The 14,829-nt window shown below is 45.2% G+C and overlaps 1 protein-coding gene across 1 annotated transcript in view; it reads left to right on the forward strand.

The window, feature by feature from the left end:
* Positions 1–2,170: 2,170 nt before the first annotated feature.
* The window catches only part of LOC117516767 (olfactory receptor 52N5-like), a 34,405-nt gene continuing 21,746 nt past the window's right edge, over positions 2,171–14,829 (forward strand). Inside the window, exon 1 of the mRNA XM_034177620.1 lies at positions 2,171–2,532. Within this exon, the coding sequence (XP_034033511.1) occupies positions 2,189–2,532 (344 nt within the window). The 5' untranslated portion in view covers positions 2,171–2,188. The remainder of the gene's footprint in view (positions 2,533–14,829) is intronic.

The following is a 14,829-nucleotide window of genomic DNA, read 5'->3' on the forward strand; positions in this document are numbered from 1 at the left end:
AGATTTTAATCCATGCTTTTGTTATGACTCAGCTGATTATTGTAATGCACTGTACGCCGGTATTAGCCAGGCCTCACTTGCCCGGCTACAGCTGGTTCAGAACGCTGCAGCCCGACTTTTAACTGGATCCCGGAAGTATGACCATATTTCACCTGTTCTTTCTTCCCTTCACTGGCTGCCAGTTTGCTATCGTATTGATTTTAAAATTTTATTGTTTGTTTTTAAATGGCTCAGTGATCTTGCTCCACGGTATCTGTCTGACCTGCTCATGCCTTATTCCCCATCATGTTCTCTTAGGTCACAAGATCAAGCTCTGTTTGTAGTTCCTCAGACCAAGCTCAAATTTAGAGGTGAGAGCTTTTTCTGTTGTTGGTCCCAGATTGTGGAATGACCTGCCTTTCTGTATCAGGCAGGCGGAGTCACCTCTAGTTTTTAAATCTCATCTTAAAACATATTTGTTTTCTTTGGCTTTTGACTAGAGGGTTGATGATTTTACTGTTTTAAAAACTTTTATTGTTGCCACTGTTATTTATCATGTGATTATTTATTTATTTATTTATTTATTTTATGTCTTTGTACAGCCCTTTGGTCGACTTTGTTGTTTTTAAATGTGCTCTATAAATAAATTGGATTGGATTGGACTGGAAATAGAGATGGCAGATACCAGGTCATGAACACTGAGTTTCTGGCACCAATGAGCTGTTGAACCAGGGTGTATACGGAGGCAGGTTGATTGCAGACAGGTGTGCTCATCAGCTTCACAAGGAATGCCACCTGGAAAGAGAGAGAGAGAGCAGGTAGCAGGACCACACACAACAAGTAAGTTATTTTGAGAAAACTACATCAAATAAAATAATGACATGCTATTATAACTTTATTTCTTTGACTTACGTATAAACAGACAGTCATCTTCTAAATACATCCCAGAAAAAGGAAAGTAGTTAACAAAAACGCTGTTTAGGATTTGATATTCATAAACATAACACTGAAGCATGCACCAACAGATTATGTAAAAGAAGACTAAAGATCACATGAAAAAAGCGTATAAATGATTAAATTGGAATAGAAATGTCATCTTTGGTAGCAACACAAAAAAAGAAATTGCAATTTTTCTCTTTTCTTTGTTAAAAGTACATTTGCATACTGAGGGCTCTGAGTCCTTTTATCCCTTTGTTGGTCATTGTATAGGCAGTTTGAGAAAGAATTTTGACCTCTGTTCTTTTGGCCATCTGACTGATGGGGGCACTATGTTTATTGAGATGTTATCAGTAGAAAGTGTCCTGTTGGTATATGGACATCCTCTGAATTGGACAGGTTTCATTAAACTGTCTAATGAATTCCATTTGAGCTGGCACTGACTGTAACCAAGGTGCAGTTTGGAACAAGAGTCTTTTGATCCATAGGGACTGTTTGTTGAAGTTTTCCTGAAGTGTCATAAATTCAGCCAGGAAATGCTTGGGCTATCTCCAAACATTTTGTGATAAGGGAGGTTGGGAGACTTTTGGTGTCTGGTACCAAGCTGTGTAACAACACAGAGTCAGACCAGTGTCACCCATTACAACCTTAAGATGGTCTGGGCAGTCCAGTTCTTTGTTAAAAGTGAAAAGTCAAGCCAACCTTTTGGTTCTGTAAAGATGTCTTTGGGAAGATTCTCTGCAAGTGCAACTTACACTTTGGAAAATATAATCAACACAAGAATCTCTTCAGTTTTATTGTAGTTACCATGTTCCATACCGTTCCAATGTGTTCAGATTTATGGGGTTATAATCATGATCATTGTCCACGCACATGTTGTTGACAACAGAACATGTATTAGAAGTTGAGTCGGCTGCCTAAAGAAAAACAGAATGACATCATTCTGATGCAACGCCTTCAACTGGACACCAGTCATGCTGGAGATCCATGAGGTCATTGAGCTGATAAAAACTGTTGGTCCACCTCGAAAGCTTCACAACACCAGAGGTAAGAGGAGACACACACACACACACACACACACACACACACACACACACACACACACACACACACACACACACACACACACACACACACACACACACACACACACACACTAAAAGTGCACTTTAAATTCAAATTCAAGAATTCAAATTTTAAAAAATAAATTAAATTCCAGATGATGACAACATTTTCTTTGGCCTTAATGATTCATTATTGTGGTTTTAGGACGATGGAAAACTACACCTACAACAGTTTGACACTACAGCTGGAGAGACTAAATATCGCTGAGGATTATGTTCATGCCGTCTTTGTCGTCGTCTTTTTCACCTACATGTTTATTATGGTGGCAAACGCAGGCATCACACTTCTGATTTTTATCAATAAGAACCTTCACCAGCCCATGTTTCTGCTTTACTGTAACCTGTCACTTAACGACATCCTGGGAACCTGTGTCGCGATACCACGTTTTCTCTCAGACATGTTGGTGTCCACATCTGAACGCATCATGAATTATAATGAGTGTGTCATCCAAGCATTTGTTGTACACTTAAGCGCAACTGCTGCTCACACTGGGCCTCATGTATCAACATTGCGCACTTGTGGCATAAATTTACGGTGTAAATTTGAAGTACACCAAAGTTGCCGTGACATGTATCAAGCAGTGCGCACCTGCCCATTTCCGGCGTACGCCTGACGTGATATTGATAAATGCGGCGGGTGAAAACAATCGTAATTATAATGAACACGCCCATAAATATTCAGACTCCGCTTCAGACACACCCTCATTTTACGACATGGAAGCCAGGAAGACGGCAAAGAAAAAGAACTCCACCAATCACGACGCGTGCCAATAGACCGTCAAAAGTGGCCATCATATTAATTGTTTTGTAGTATAATCAAAAAAGTGTTACAGTGGTCCCTCGTTTATCGCGGGAGTTACGTTCTAAAAATAGCCCGTAATACGCGAAACTGCGACGTAGTCAACGTTATTTTTTTTACAATTATTATAGACGTTTTAAAGCTGTAAAAACCCTGTAAAACCACTTTATACACTTTCTCAATCAGGCATGAACATTTTCTCACTTTTCTCTCGTGTGTAAACTATGTGTCGACGCGGGTTGAGGAGTGGGCCTGCGTCAGACGGAACCCAGCACTAAAAATAACCAGAAAGCGGTTCCAATAACAAAAACAATTTATTTATTTCACCCGCTGGTGCATAATAAAGTGTAAAAACTGAAATAGCGTCCTTCTGGTGGAGTGAAGGCTGGCACGCTCTCCAGCGCCCAAAAGGATCGAAGCCCGGCGCTCCTGGACCCACTATCACCGCCAACCACCCCCCAGGTGGACACGACAAACCGACTCTCTGCGAAGGATAGAAGAGGTGAGGTAAGTCAGCAGTTACAACTAATATCCTTCAAAAGACACACACTATCAGCAACACATTCAGGTCTGTATTTTGAGCTTTATGCAAATGAGCAGCTTCTCACAACAGGTGGAGGATCACTTGTCCGCACGTCACAGCAGTGAGAAGCAAGCTGCACAATTCTCATCACAATTCAAATATACTGCGTAACAAAATACCAAGTTACTATCAACAATTAGTCAAACACTTAATCACCTCTGATGTGTGCTGACAGCATGTGTCCCTCACCCTTCCTCCTTCACGGGCTCGATGTGTCAAACCCAGGCGCAGTCCTCAGAGTCTCACAAACAAACATCACAAGGTCGAGTTCCCGGCAGTTCTGCTTGAATCACACATGACTTAAATGCAGAATGCCATCCAATTATCTGCTTCAGCTGAAAGTCTTTAAGGCTGCACGTGAGCACCATTCACAGGTGCTGCACATGATGTTGATGAGGGTGAAGGACTCTTCAGCCAGCACCTTCTCCACAGACAAATCAGTTTTCATGCCACCTGGAGAGCAAAGAAAAGAAAAGAACACCAAAATGTCCAGCCGTACCCCCCCATCAACGGGAAGCCTCCCGGCAACCGAACAGACCAGGCCCGAGAACAGCACCTCCCTCCGGGGTCCTCGTCAGGAAGCAGACAGCACAACGCTCCCAAGGTCCACCACAGACAGCAGGACAGGGCACCGCAGCTAGAAGGCCGGCTGGCATCAACAAAAACCCCAAAACAGTCCCCAGTACAATCCAACACACAAGAAAAAACACAAAACCCACCCAAAACCTCCCCAGGGGACCGTTCCATCCAACCCCGGGAAGAAAAGAAAAACATCCAAACGCAAAAACCCAACACAGCCCCACAAACACAATACAAACATAAATGCATAAAAGAAAAATAACAAACAACCCCCCCAGAACGACCTGCAGAGCCCAACCCCCCCCAGAAGGCCTTTACCGCCAGTTCCAGGAGGAACAGCCATATCCAGAATCCCACAAAGGTCCCCAGGTGTACATGGAGCAAACGGTGCTGCCCAGAGGACCGTACCATCAACCCCAGGAGGTACCCTCCCCACAACCCCGGAACCCCAGACCCGGCCACACTTGGCTAGTCGGCCCCAAGCCAATTCCCCCCCAGAGGACCATCCCATCAACCCTGGAGGTGGAACCCAGAAGGAAACAAAACAAAATCAAAATCCAACCCCCGGAGGACTACCAAAAACAACCCCGGGGGCAAAATAAAACAACCGTAAACCCTGTCACCTTCCCCGGCACCCCGAAAGACCCCAGGTCCCTCCCAGAGCCCCTCGGCGGCTCAATTTTGGCGAACAGCTCAAAACATTAAGCCGGGGAAGGGAACAGGAAAAAACTAACCCAGCCCCAACCCCAAGGCGCAGCGGAAAACCGGAAATACGTCCGGTGCCCCAACTCGACCATACCCCAGCCTCTCGGGAGGGGTGGAACTACCGAAATGGCGAACGGCAACAGATCGGCCCACCCCTCCGACTGAGGTATGTTCCCGCTGCACCACACCCCGGCAACACCAATGACGAACGGTACAAAGGCTCACCGAGGCTGGAGTGGAACCGGGCCCTAACCAAATCAAGAAAAACGCCCCTAACACCCCCCCCCCCCAGGTGCAGAGGTCTTCTGAGAACGCTCAGCGTGACCAACCTGCACCACCCCACGACCCACAAGACGAACGGTCTTGGTGCAAGTGAGGTTGGGGTTAGGGATGTAGGGAAATAAAAAACAACAAAATAAAACGACCCAACAACCCAAACAGAAAATACCTAAAAACACATAAAAAACAACAATCAAGTGAGCCCAGACAGGCTTCTAACCGCCTAACATTCACTCCACCAGACACGCCTCTGACTCCCCAAACAAATTGTCGTGGTTCGTCTTTAGTCTTCTCGGGATGTCGTCTTTTAGATAACACAAACTAATTGCAAGTGATATGCTAGAAAAGGACACAACACTTTAGAATAATTCAGCCTTAAGCAAGATAAAATGCACAGAGTTTTTAAGTTTATTTAAGCCTTCGACACAGAGCTTAGACAAACTGAGTCCTCTAGAGAGACTGAATATGTGACAACCGCGCTCATCTATTTATTGGAGACCCGCGGGCATCGCTCCTCCTTCGACTTTTTTATTTATTTCATTCCCAAGACATGGTTTTCTATTGGAAGCGTCCTCTAGTGAACCCTAAGCAGGAGTTAGGCCATTATTTCAATGTGACAAACGCTCCCATTAAAACGTGAAGGATTTACAACTGATTTTTTTAAAAGACCTTCAGCCACAGGTGCAGCTGGCCTGAGGCCCCCCGCACGTGGCCTCAGCCACAGGTGCAGCTGGCCCGAGGCCCCTCGCACGTGGCCTGCGGGAAAGCACCTAAGAGGCCTTGGAAAGCCCCTGACGGACTGAATGACTAATAGAGCCCTTTTTTTGGGTTGAACACCTGCTAGTTCAACCAGAGGACATACAGTTCGGATCAGGACACTTGATAGTTCATCATAGTTCAAATAAGGACCTAAAAATCCTTCTACAGTCCCTCCTCTGGGACTCGAAAGAGTCCCATTACATCAACTATACTCTTGGGTTGTTTACTGACAAGACATCCTCATTTGTGCATTGCAATAAAAAAGAAAAACACATCACTCGAATTACTGATAACTCTGGTGCGGATATGAATATCAGTGATACTTCACACGGTAAATATATTGAAGTGCAGGTGAACCTACATACTAAGGCACAAGGTGATCAATTAGCTGGATTATATCAACGCAAGGTGACATTCAAACATTGAGTTTTGGTGTAATTCAAGGCACTTAAAATGGCCACATAAAACAAGTGACAGCAACCTCTTAATCATGGCAAAGTAAAGGCTTTACATTGACATCAGTGCAACCAATCATCTTCTGGCATCTATTGTCTCACTCAACCAGAGGCTCCAACCCATTATACTTGGTTCTACATATTATTTTGTTAAAGCGTCACACATTTATTATTTAAATGCATCAAATAACCCCTACGTTACCACTATTTAGTCAACCAATCAAGAAACTATTCTAAGGTTAGCGCAGCTATGTCTAGTTAAATGATAAACACCATAAATGGTTTCCCTTCATGTCCGTCCTTAAGTCATTTGCCTTAGTCAATCATATAATGGTTTTCATTATAGGCCATTTCTCATCATTCTTCACTTTGTTTTTCTTCTTTTTCAGCTTGTTTTCTAATGCCCTTTTTGGCCAGACGCCAAATTTAGGCGATGCATGTCTCTTGAGGCATGCTATAATTTAAGAAAAAGGGGTCCCTATGGTGCATCTTTACTACTAAATCTACAAACACGCCGTGTAAGGGTCCCCTTTTTATAACTTTGCAATGTGATATCTATGTGTATGCATTTAGCTTTATCTGTGTTACGCAGATGATGGTAAGGACAGACATTTACCCAACCTTCGTTACTAACATATATCCTTCTTTGTTTTTATTTACACTCAGATTTCTGAAACCAGTCCGCAATTCAAACTCAAGAACCAAGATCATAGTCCGTTTTCAGTGCCATTACGTCAGTCTGCGCTCCTCAGCATTTACTCAGCATCTGAAGTTTTGGGAGAAGTTGGGGAATATGGGGAGGTTGGCCTTTCAGGGGTAGTTGGGGAAGGATCAGGAATTCTGGCTTTCAGACAGTCGCGCAGTTCTCTGATGGATCTTTCCAGCTCCTTGTGCTGCTTGGCCAGGTTGTACAGGGCCCCCAGAGAATTCTTGCCCACATTCAGGGTGGTGGTGGCCAGCCCTAGCTGTTCCCTTTCCATATGCGCCATCATGCTGGCTAGCATGTCCATACTAGACTAAAGACCACACAGTTGAGTATGGAGGCCCTCCTGAGCACAAGAGATGTTGGCATTGTCACGGTGTATCCTTAACAGGTATGCAGCTGTCTGACTCAGTTGTGGCATGATTTCCTCAAATAGCCCATGGGGAATGTGATTTGTGAGGGGCAGGAGCTGCTCCAAGGTTTTTGGAACAGACTCTTGTGGAAGACGAAGCTCTCGAACCAAGATTGCCATGTCCAGTGGGGTGACCATGACCAGATTAAGGTTGTGCAGTCCAGGGGACAGGAAGTACAAGGGGGAAGGCATTTCGTGTGTGGGGGGAGTATTGTTGTTGTCGCACAGGCAAGTGGTTGGGACACTGGGCATTTAGCAGCCTGTACAAAGCTCCCCTCTGTCCTGGTGGGTGAGTTCGGCTAAGGTCCACCCCTGCTGATCCTCCTCCAGAGGCACTGGGCTGATCAGAATATCTCTCCTGCCTTGGGGGTGGAAAGCTGGGGACAGGTCCTAGCAGTGAATTGGGTCTAGGATGCACTCGGGCAGTTGCTGCATATGGCCGACCTTGGCTGCCTCCCCTGGAGGGTATCGTTGCCACTGGCACATGTGACTGTCTCCATGGCATCTGCGGAAGGGGTGTGTTCCTGAGTCCAAAGGGTCCTTCAGGTGATGGTGGAGTCCTCGGGCCGACTCTTGCTGCAGGCAGATTCTGTGAAGCCGTCATCGCCAGGTGCTGGAACGATGAAGATCCTTCTGTTGCCAACTGGTTTAGCTGCTGGATGGATGGCGGCTGTGGCGACCAATCATGGCTCGACCATCCCTCCTGTATATCCTCTTCTCCAAACAGGTCTGAGAGTCCAATCAGACTTGATAGAGGCAGATCAGGCATAGGTCCCTGATCAGGGGAGTCTGGTCTCTCAGCCATACTCCTGTGTCCTAGTAATATACATATACGTTCATTATTACAGCTCCATGTCATTCTTTCAGATATTGTCTATCCTATCCCTCATTTTTGTGGGTGCATGTGTGTGAATGTAAATGTGCGTGCATGTCTTCTTCCTCGTCTACAATATCACCAAGCACGGTCCATCCCAGTCCTCCCTATCTGGGGTGTACGCCACAATATTAGGGAGCTGGGGGCTGTCGGGGAGGATAATTGGTATTTCATCCATTTCCATATATTCTGGTTCTCTGTCTGTTTCGTTTGTGCTTTCTTCCAGGGCTCGGATGGCTAACAGTGGGAGCTGTCCTACTGTGGATGAAATCAATTTATTGACCAGAAATTTTATCAAGGGAATACCACAACATATTACCAGCAAGACCGCCACCCCTGTTAGTGCCAAGACTACACCTATCTGGTATAACCAGTCTTTCCATGATATCCACCCTCTCCTTAGAGCCCCAAACAGTGAAAACAGTGGGCCAATATTCATTCCATTCCCTACAATGTATCCAGAATTGTCAGTTTCATTTCTCCCTCCTATGGAGTTACTTAACAGTTCCTGTTGCATCTCTTCAAGTGTGACTAAGAGCTCTGTCAAATTTCCATCTTCCCCTGTACGCATGGGAATAGCTGTGCAACATTCGGTGGCTTTGATCATAATACAAACTCCTTGTTCATCAGCCATCATCATCTCGATAGCTAATCTATTTTGCATTGTCATTAGCGAGGTGGCGTGCAGCTGTTCGGTTAAGGCTCCTACTGCTGCCAATGTCCAGTTCAGGTATCTTTGCTGATTATACCACAAGTAATTAATCCACTGCACCTCCTGGAACCTAGAACGGATTTTTGGAGTAACCCCGAACAGAGCCAATGCCCATCCCCATTTATCCGCGTCTTCATCTGCTTTAACTCTGCTACTGTCTATGGCTTCTAATTGTCGGGGTATCCCTTCTGGTATCCCGTTTCTTACTGTGACGTTGTAGTCTGTTTTAAGTGTCATTATTCCTCTTTTCTTGCGAAGTTTCTGTGGCATGGGTTGTATTGAATTTGGCATTTCAATTACTGTTATAGCTCCTGTGAGCATCACAGGAGCACAAAGGCCTTTCCAATTAGGGGACAGCGATGACAGGAGTTTCCTTCTTTGTCCGCATATCCAAAAGATGTCAGCTAAGGGTACCGTTCCCTTAGCTAAATTTGGAGTAGATACCCATGAAGCATGGGTGAGATTCAGTCCAATTACAGACCCCCCTGTGGCCGGTACTATTTGTTCACACTGTATGCCTGCTGCTGGCAGGGTGTGACAGACGGTAATGTTCCATGCTGTTTTGGCCGGTTTGTATTCTTGCTGCTTTTGCATACACTGTATGTGGTGTTTTGACTGGGTCGTCCCTACCTGCCAATCGCTTATGTATTGTGCTACTAAGCCTTTAGCTATACAGAATGGGTGTATCATCCCTTTCTCTATTTTAATCATAGGTGGAACGGTTCCTTCTGTACTTAGGGGCACTGGACAAAGTTTACTGTCGGCAGCATATTTTTCATCACCTACTGCCATTTTCATAACACATTGTGTATAGCACTCTGCTTGGTCTGAGTTATGTTGGGGGCTCCTATAACAGTTGTTGATATCAGGTAGGGGTTTAGCCTGAGGTATCACACCCTTCCGGTGACAGGCTATGCATGGCTTTTCACTAATCTGCCTAGCCGAAAATTTCAACCATTGGTAAAATAAATTGGTCTTCAACCCTTGTGTGCGGGCTAGGTCTGTAATGGGATCCCATCTCCCTAAGTGACTGCTTGTTTCTAGGCTTCTAATTGTCCTCTTTTTCCTTGGTTTGATTTTTACCCATTTTGTGGCTTCATGTACTGTAACAGTTATGTCTTGCTTGGTTTCCCTGCATCCTCCTTTATCACAAATTACCTCTATGTTGAGTGTTTCCTCCTCTTCACATTTGATGCTAATGGCTTCGCCTAATATGTAATCCCCCAGCTTTCCCTGTATTCCTATGTTCTTGTAGGCTTTTGATTTAATGTATACCAAATTATATGTTTTTCCTGTGTTTAGAATGCCTTGTTTAGTTGCTATTGCGGCCATGGCCACGGCACAGTCCGTTGTATGTTTTGGATGTCTATTTTCTCCCATACTGACCACCAGTAGTATTGTCAATCCCTTGAATAATTCCTTAATCATTGCTCTGATGACTGTTGAGATGTGCTACTAGATGTGCTACTGAGTGAGCCGTCACTAGATGAGCTGTCACTAGGGATGTGTGGTGTATCTGTGCTTTGTCTGGGTTGTACTTCCTGTGGTTCTTCTGCCGTAATTCTACTAAGTTGCTGTCCGAGTCTGATGTCTCCTGTGGCCTGTCTATCTGTCGGTCTGTATTTCTGTCTGTCTGTTGGCCTGCGTCTCCAGTTGTTTCTGAGTCTGCATCTGAGTCTGTCGCTGCTCTATCTGGCAGGGATCCACTACTCTCTGAAGCTGTGCGTCGTCTTTGTTCAATCAGTCTCTGTGAGCGCCTTGGCCGGTGTTCGCCTGGCTGCAGGGAGGCGTGGCCTTCCCTCGGTGCTTCTTCTGGCTGCAGGGAGGCGTGGCTGTCCCTCGGTGCTGCTGTAGGGTCTCTGGCTTCTCTTGCTTCCCCCCTTGGCCCGGCGGCTCTGCCAAGACGAGCTTGCCGAGGCCGCAGGGGCGCTGGGCCACCAACCCTACAGCAGTGGTTTAAATGAAACCAAGTGTCCTTACCGTCTACTTTGACTGCTGTACGTGAGGCAAGAATAACTTTAAAAGGACCTTCTCGGCGGGGCCTGTCCCACTTCTTTTTGAACACTTTGATGTAAACCAGATCACCAGGCTGGATGCTCTGATTTTCAAGTAGAATCTCTGCTTCTCTGTCTTCTGTAGCACCTTTGACCTGCAAAAAGATAGTTTTGTGTATTTGGGTTAACTGTCTCAGATAATTATGCCATTCGTCTTGTAGCTGCTCCAGCGATGGTCCTTCGTAGGGTCCTCTCAGGTATGGAATAGGCATCGGCCGACCTGTAAGGGCTTCAAATGGTGTCAAATGGGTTAGTCGGTTAGTTTGTGAGCGCATTGACAATAAAGCAAGCGGGCAACGCATCCAGCTAGGTTAGTTTGCCATTGCTGTCTGCTATGATTTTTGCTAGTTTGTTCTTTAAAATGCCATTAGCCCGTTCCACCGCCCCATTTGATTGAGGGTGATAAACACACCCAAACTTCTGTTTGATACCCAATTGTTTGAATGTTTCTTGTGTAACCTTGGCTACAAAAGCCCTACCGTTGTCAGATGAGATAGTATCTGGAATGCCAAATTTTGGAAAGACATCTCGGCACAAGAATTTGGCTACCGTTTTATGGTCTTGATTTGCAGAGGCTACTGCCTCAATCCATCGGCTGAATCTGCATATCACTACCAAAACATATCTCATTCGTTTAACTCGATTTTCAGCTCCCAAGTCTATGAAATCCATCATAAGATGTCTGAATGGCCCATCAGGGACCGGAATGTGGGCTAAAGGGGCTGTGAATGATTTCCGGACATTGTACTGTGCACATACCTCACACTCATTCAACAAACGGTCCACTGTAGCTGCCATATATGGTGACCACCAGACAGCTTTTAGTTTGTTCATAATTTGGACTCGCGAACAATGATTGGGTCCGTGGGCCCAAATGATTGCATGTCGTAATAAATTGGTGGGTAACACAAAATGTCCATGACTACTGCGCCACAGCTTGTCCGCTGGCCCCTGACTGCGTGTCTCAATAGCGCCTCGTTTAACCCACATTCGTTTTTCTTCTCCACTGGCCCTACTTTGAGCCACTATCAGTGCGTCAAGTGAAACCAGTGGGGCACAATCTTGGATGGTTAGCAGGGGAAACATATTTTCTCCTTGTGCTCCTTTGCGAGCTGCGTCATCTGCTAGGTTGTTACCTTGAGCTATGATGTTATTATTCTTTTGATGACCTGCACATTTAATGATGGCTACCTCAGACGGTAATTAGAGAGCATGTAACAGTTGGGAAATCGCTTCTCCATGAGTGACAGGGGTGCCATCTGCTCTCAGGAATCCCCTTTGTTTCCAAATGTTTGCATGTACATGACATACGCCATAAGCGTAGGCTGAGTCTGTGTAGATATTAACACGTTGATCTTTAGCTATCTGGCAAGCCATAGTTAAGGCTTTGATTTCTGCCAGTTGGGCTGAACAAGGCTGATCAATTCCTTGGGACTCCAGTAATTCAAAGGTCTCGCCATCCGTGTTTAGTTTAACAATCCCCATACCTGCATGCAATCCCGCGGCATCCCGAAAGCATGAGCCGTCCACGAACAGGGTTAGATCTGCATCTATGGCGTGATTATACAAATGTTCTCTGGCTCTCAAAAATTTCTCTGTCTCTGCCACACAGTTATGTGGAGTACCATCTAACGGTGTGGTCAATTTGGTGGCGGGATTCACCGTGTGACAACGTTGTATTGTTATTTCTGGAGCGGACAACACAACTTCATATCCAATGCGTCTAGCTTGTGTTAAGACAAAACGTTGACTGGTTAGCAGGGCATGTAAGTGATGCGACGTGTACAACGTTACTGCATGTCCCATGATTATGGATGATGCTTTTTGAAATGCAAAGGCAGTTGCTGCTAGACCCTGATAGCATGGTGGCAATCCTGTTTCAATGTTGTCAAGCTTTGTACTATAATAGGCCAATGGTTGTTTTCCTTCATTTGTTTCCTGCATTAGTACAGCACAAGCATATCCAGCTTTTTCAGTAACATACAAATGGAAAGGTTTCCCATAATCTGGGTTACCTAACGTGGGAGCAGATAGCATGTCTGTTTTTAGGGCCTCAAAAGCTCCCGTTGCCTGATCTGTCCAGACGAGGAGAGCTGCATTGCTTGTTTGCCCCACTGCTCTAATCATGGCACGCAAAGGTGCAGTTTTTATAGCATAATCACAAATCCACGGCCGACTGTACCCTGCCATCCCAAGGAATGAAAGCATCTGTCCCACTGTTTGGGGTTTGGGAGCCTTGATTATAGCCTCCACTTGGCTTGGGGCTATACATCGCGTGGTCCCACACAACTGTCTTCCCAAGTATTCTACTTGTTGTTTGCAGAACTGCAATTTGTCCTTACTTACTTTATGACCTCCATCTGCCAATGCATGCAATACAATTAATGAATCTTTTTCACACTGTTCTTGAGTCTCTGATGCAATAAGGAGATCATCCATATATTGCACCAATGTACTGGGTATGTCAAGGTGTTGTAAATCTTCAGCCAGGACTTTGTTAAAGATGGCTGGGGACAGGTTCAGTCCCTGAGGTAGCCGTGTATACGTTAGCTGTTGTCCCAGAAATGTGAATGCAAACAAATGTTGTGAGTCTGGGTGCACAGGCACACTGAAATAGGCTGAACACAGATCGATTACTGTGTACCATTTTGCTCCAGCAGGGATGCTTGATAGTATAGTATGCGGATCAGGTACTATAGGTGCATCCATTTCTATTATTGCATTGATAGGACGCAGATCATGTACCAGCCGATACTCTTTGGTATTGTTTTTAGGGATAGGATAGATAGGAGTATTGCATGGGCTTGCAGTTTTTATTAAAACTCCAGCTGCCATTAGTCCCTTAATTACTGGTTTTATGCCTTCAATAGCCTGAGGTTTTAATGGATACTGCCTTTGGTGAGGCAGTTTTGCTCCCGGTTTTACTTTTATTTTTACTGGTAAGGCTGTTTTTACTAGTCCTACATCTGTTTTGCTTTTGGACCACACCACTGGTGGTATTTGCTCTAACAATTTCTCTTGTTGGGCCAATAACACCATCTGTCCCTCTGGTCTAGGATTGAGCTCCACTTTTTGAGCTATAGCCTCATCATTTACTTTTAAATTAATTTGTATAAACTGCTGGTCTTTTGACAGATGTACTTGTGGACTTTCCATGTTTTGCCATTCTTCAACTTCTGAGGCTGTCTTTACCATTGGACCTAGGTCATGGGATTCGTACTTTTCTGAGACTAAAAGGGTCACATGAGGCGTGGCATTCGGCACTTGATACCATTGTTGTTCAGCTGAAGTTAGCTTGACAGAAGCTGCGGCCCCTTGGGGGCCTAAATAAATTTCTGTGGTGGTTATGTGAAACAGCCGTTGATTCATCAATGCATCCCAGCAGCATGCATAGTCAGCCTGTTCTTGTTTGGCATCGAACATCAGGGTGACATGTAAAGGTAAACTAGGTGTATATACTGCTGCATAGTGTTGTTCTGCCCAGGGCTTCCATTTTTCCCATTCCAGTTGGAGATTTGAATTTTCTGGTTGTAACTTCAGCCAGTATACCATGGGTTGCACAGGTCGGACCTTGTTTTCCATGTCCATAAGCACCATAATGTTGGCGAGTCCTTCATCAGGAAAGTGTATTTGCAGTCCTTGATGGGTACACACTATCTGGGTTTGTAGCTTACATAAAATGTCTCTTCCCAGCAAATTCACAGGTGTATTTTGTGAGTATAACAGGGGTGCTTCAATTGTTTTTCCTGCAATCGTTACAGGAAGTGGGCGTGTAAAAGGTATTATTTGAGTCTTCCCAGAGAAGCCGATGGTCTTAATTACAGACCCAGAGAGGGAGAGATGAGCGCCCATTTTCCCTATGCAAGAGTATGTTGC

The sequence above is a fragment of the Thalassophryne amazonica genome, chromosome 9, assembly GCF_902500255.1.
Source record: "Thalassophryne amazonica chromosome 9, fThaAma1.1, whole genome shotgun sequence".
NCBI lineage: Eukaryota > Metazoa > Chordata > Actinopteri > Batrachoidiformes > Batrachoididae > Thalassophryne > Thalassophryne amazonica.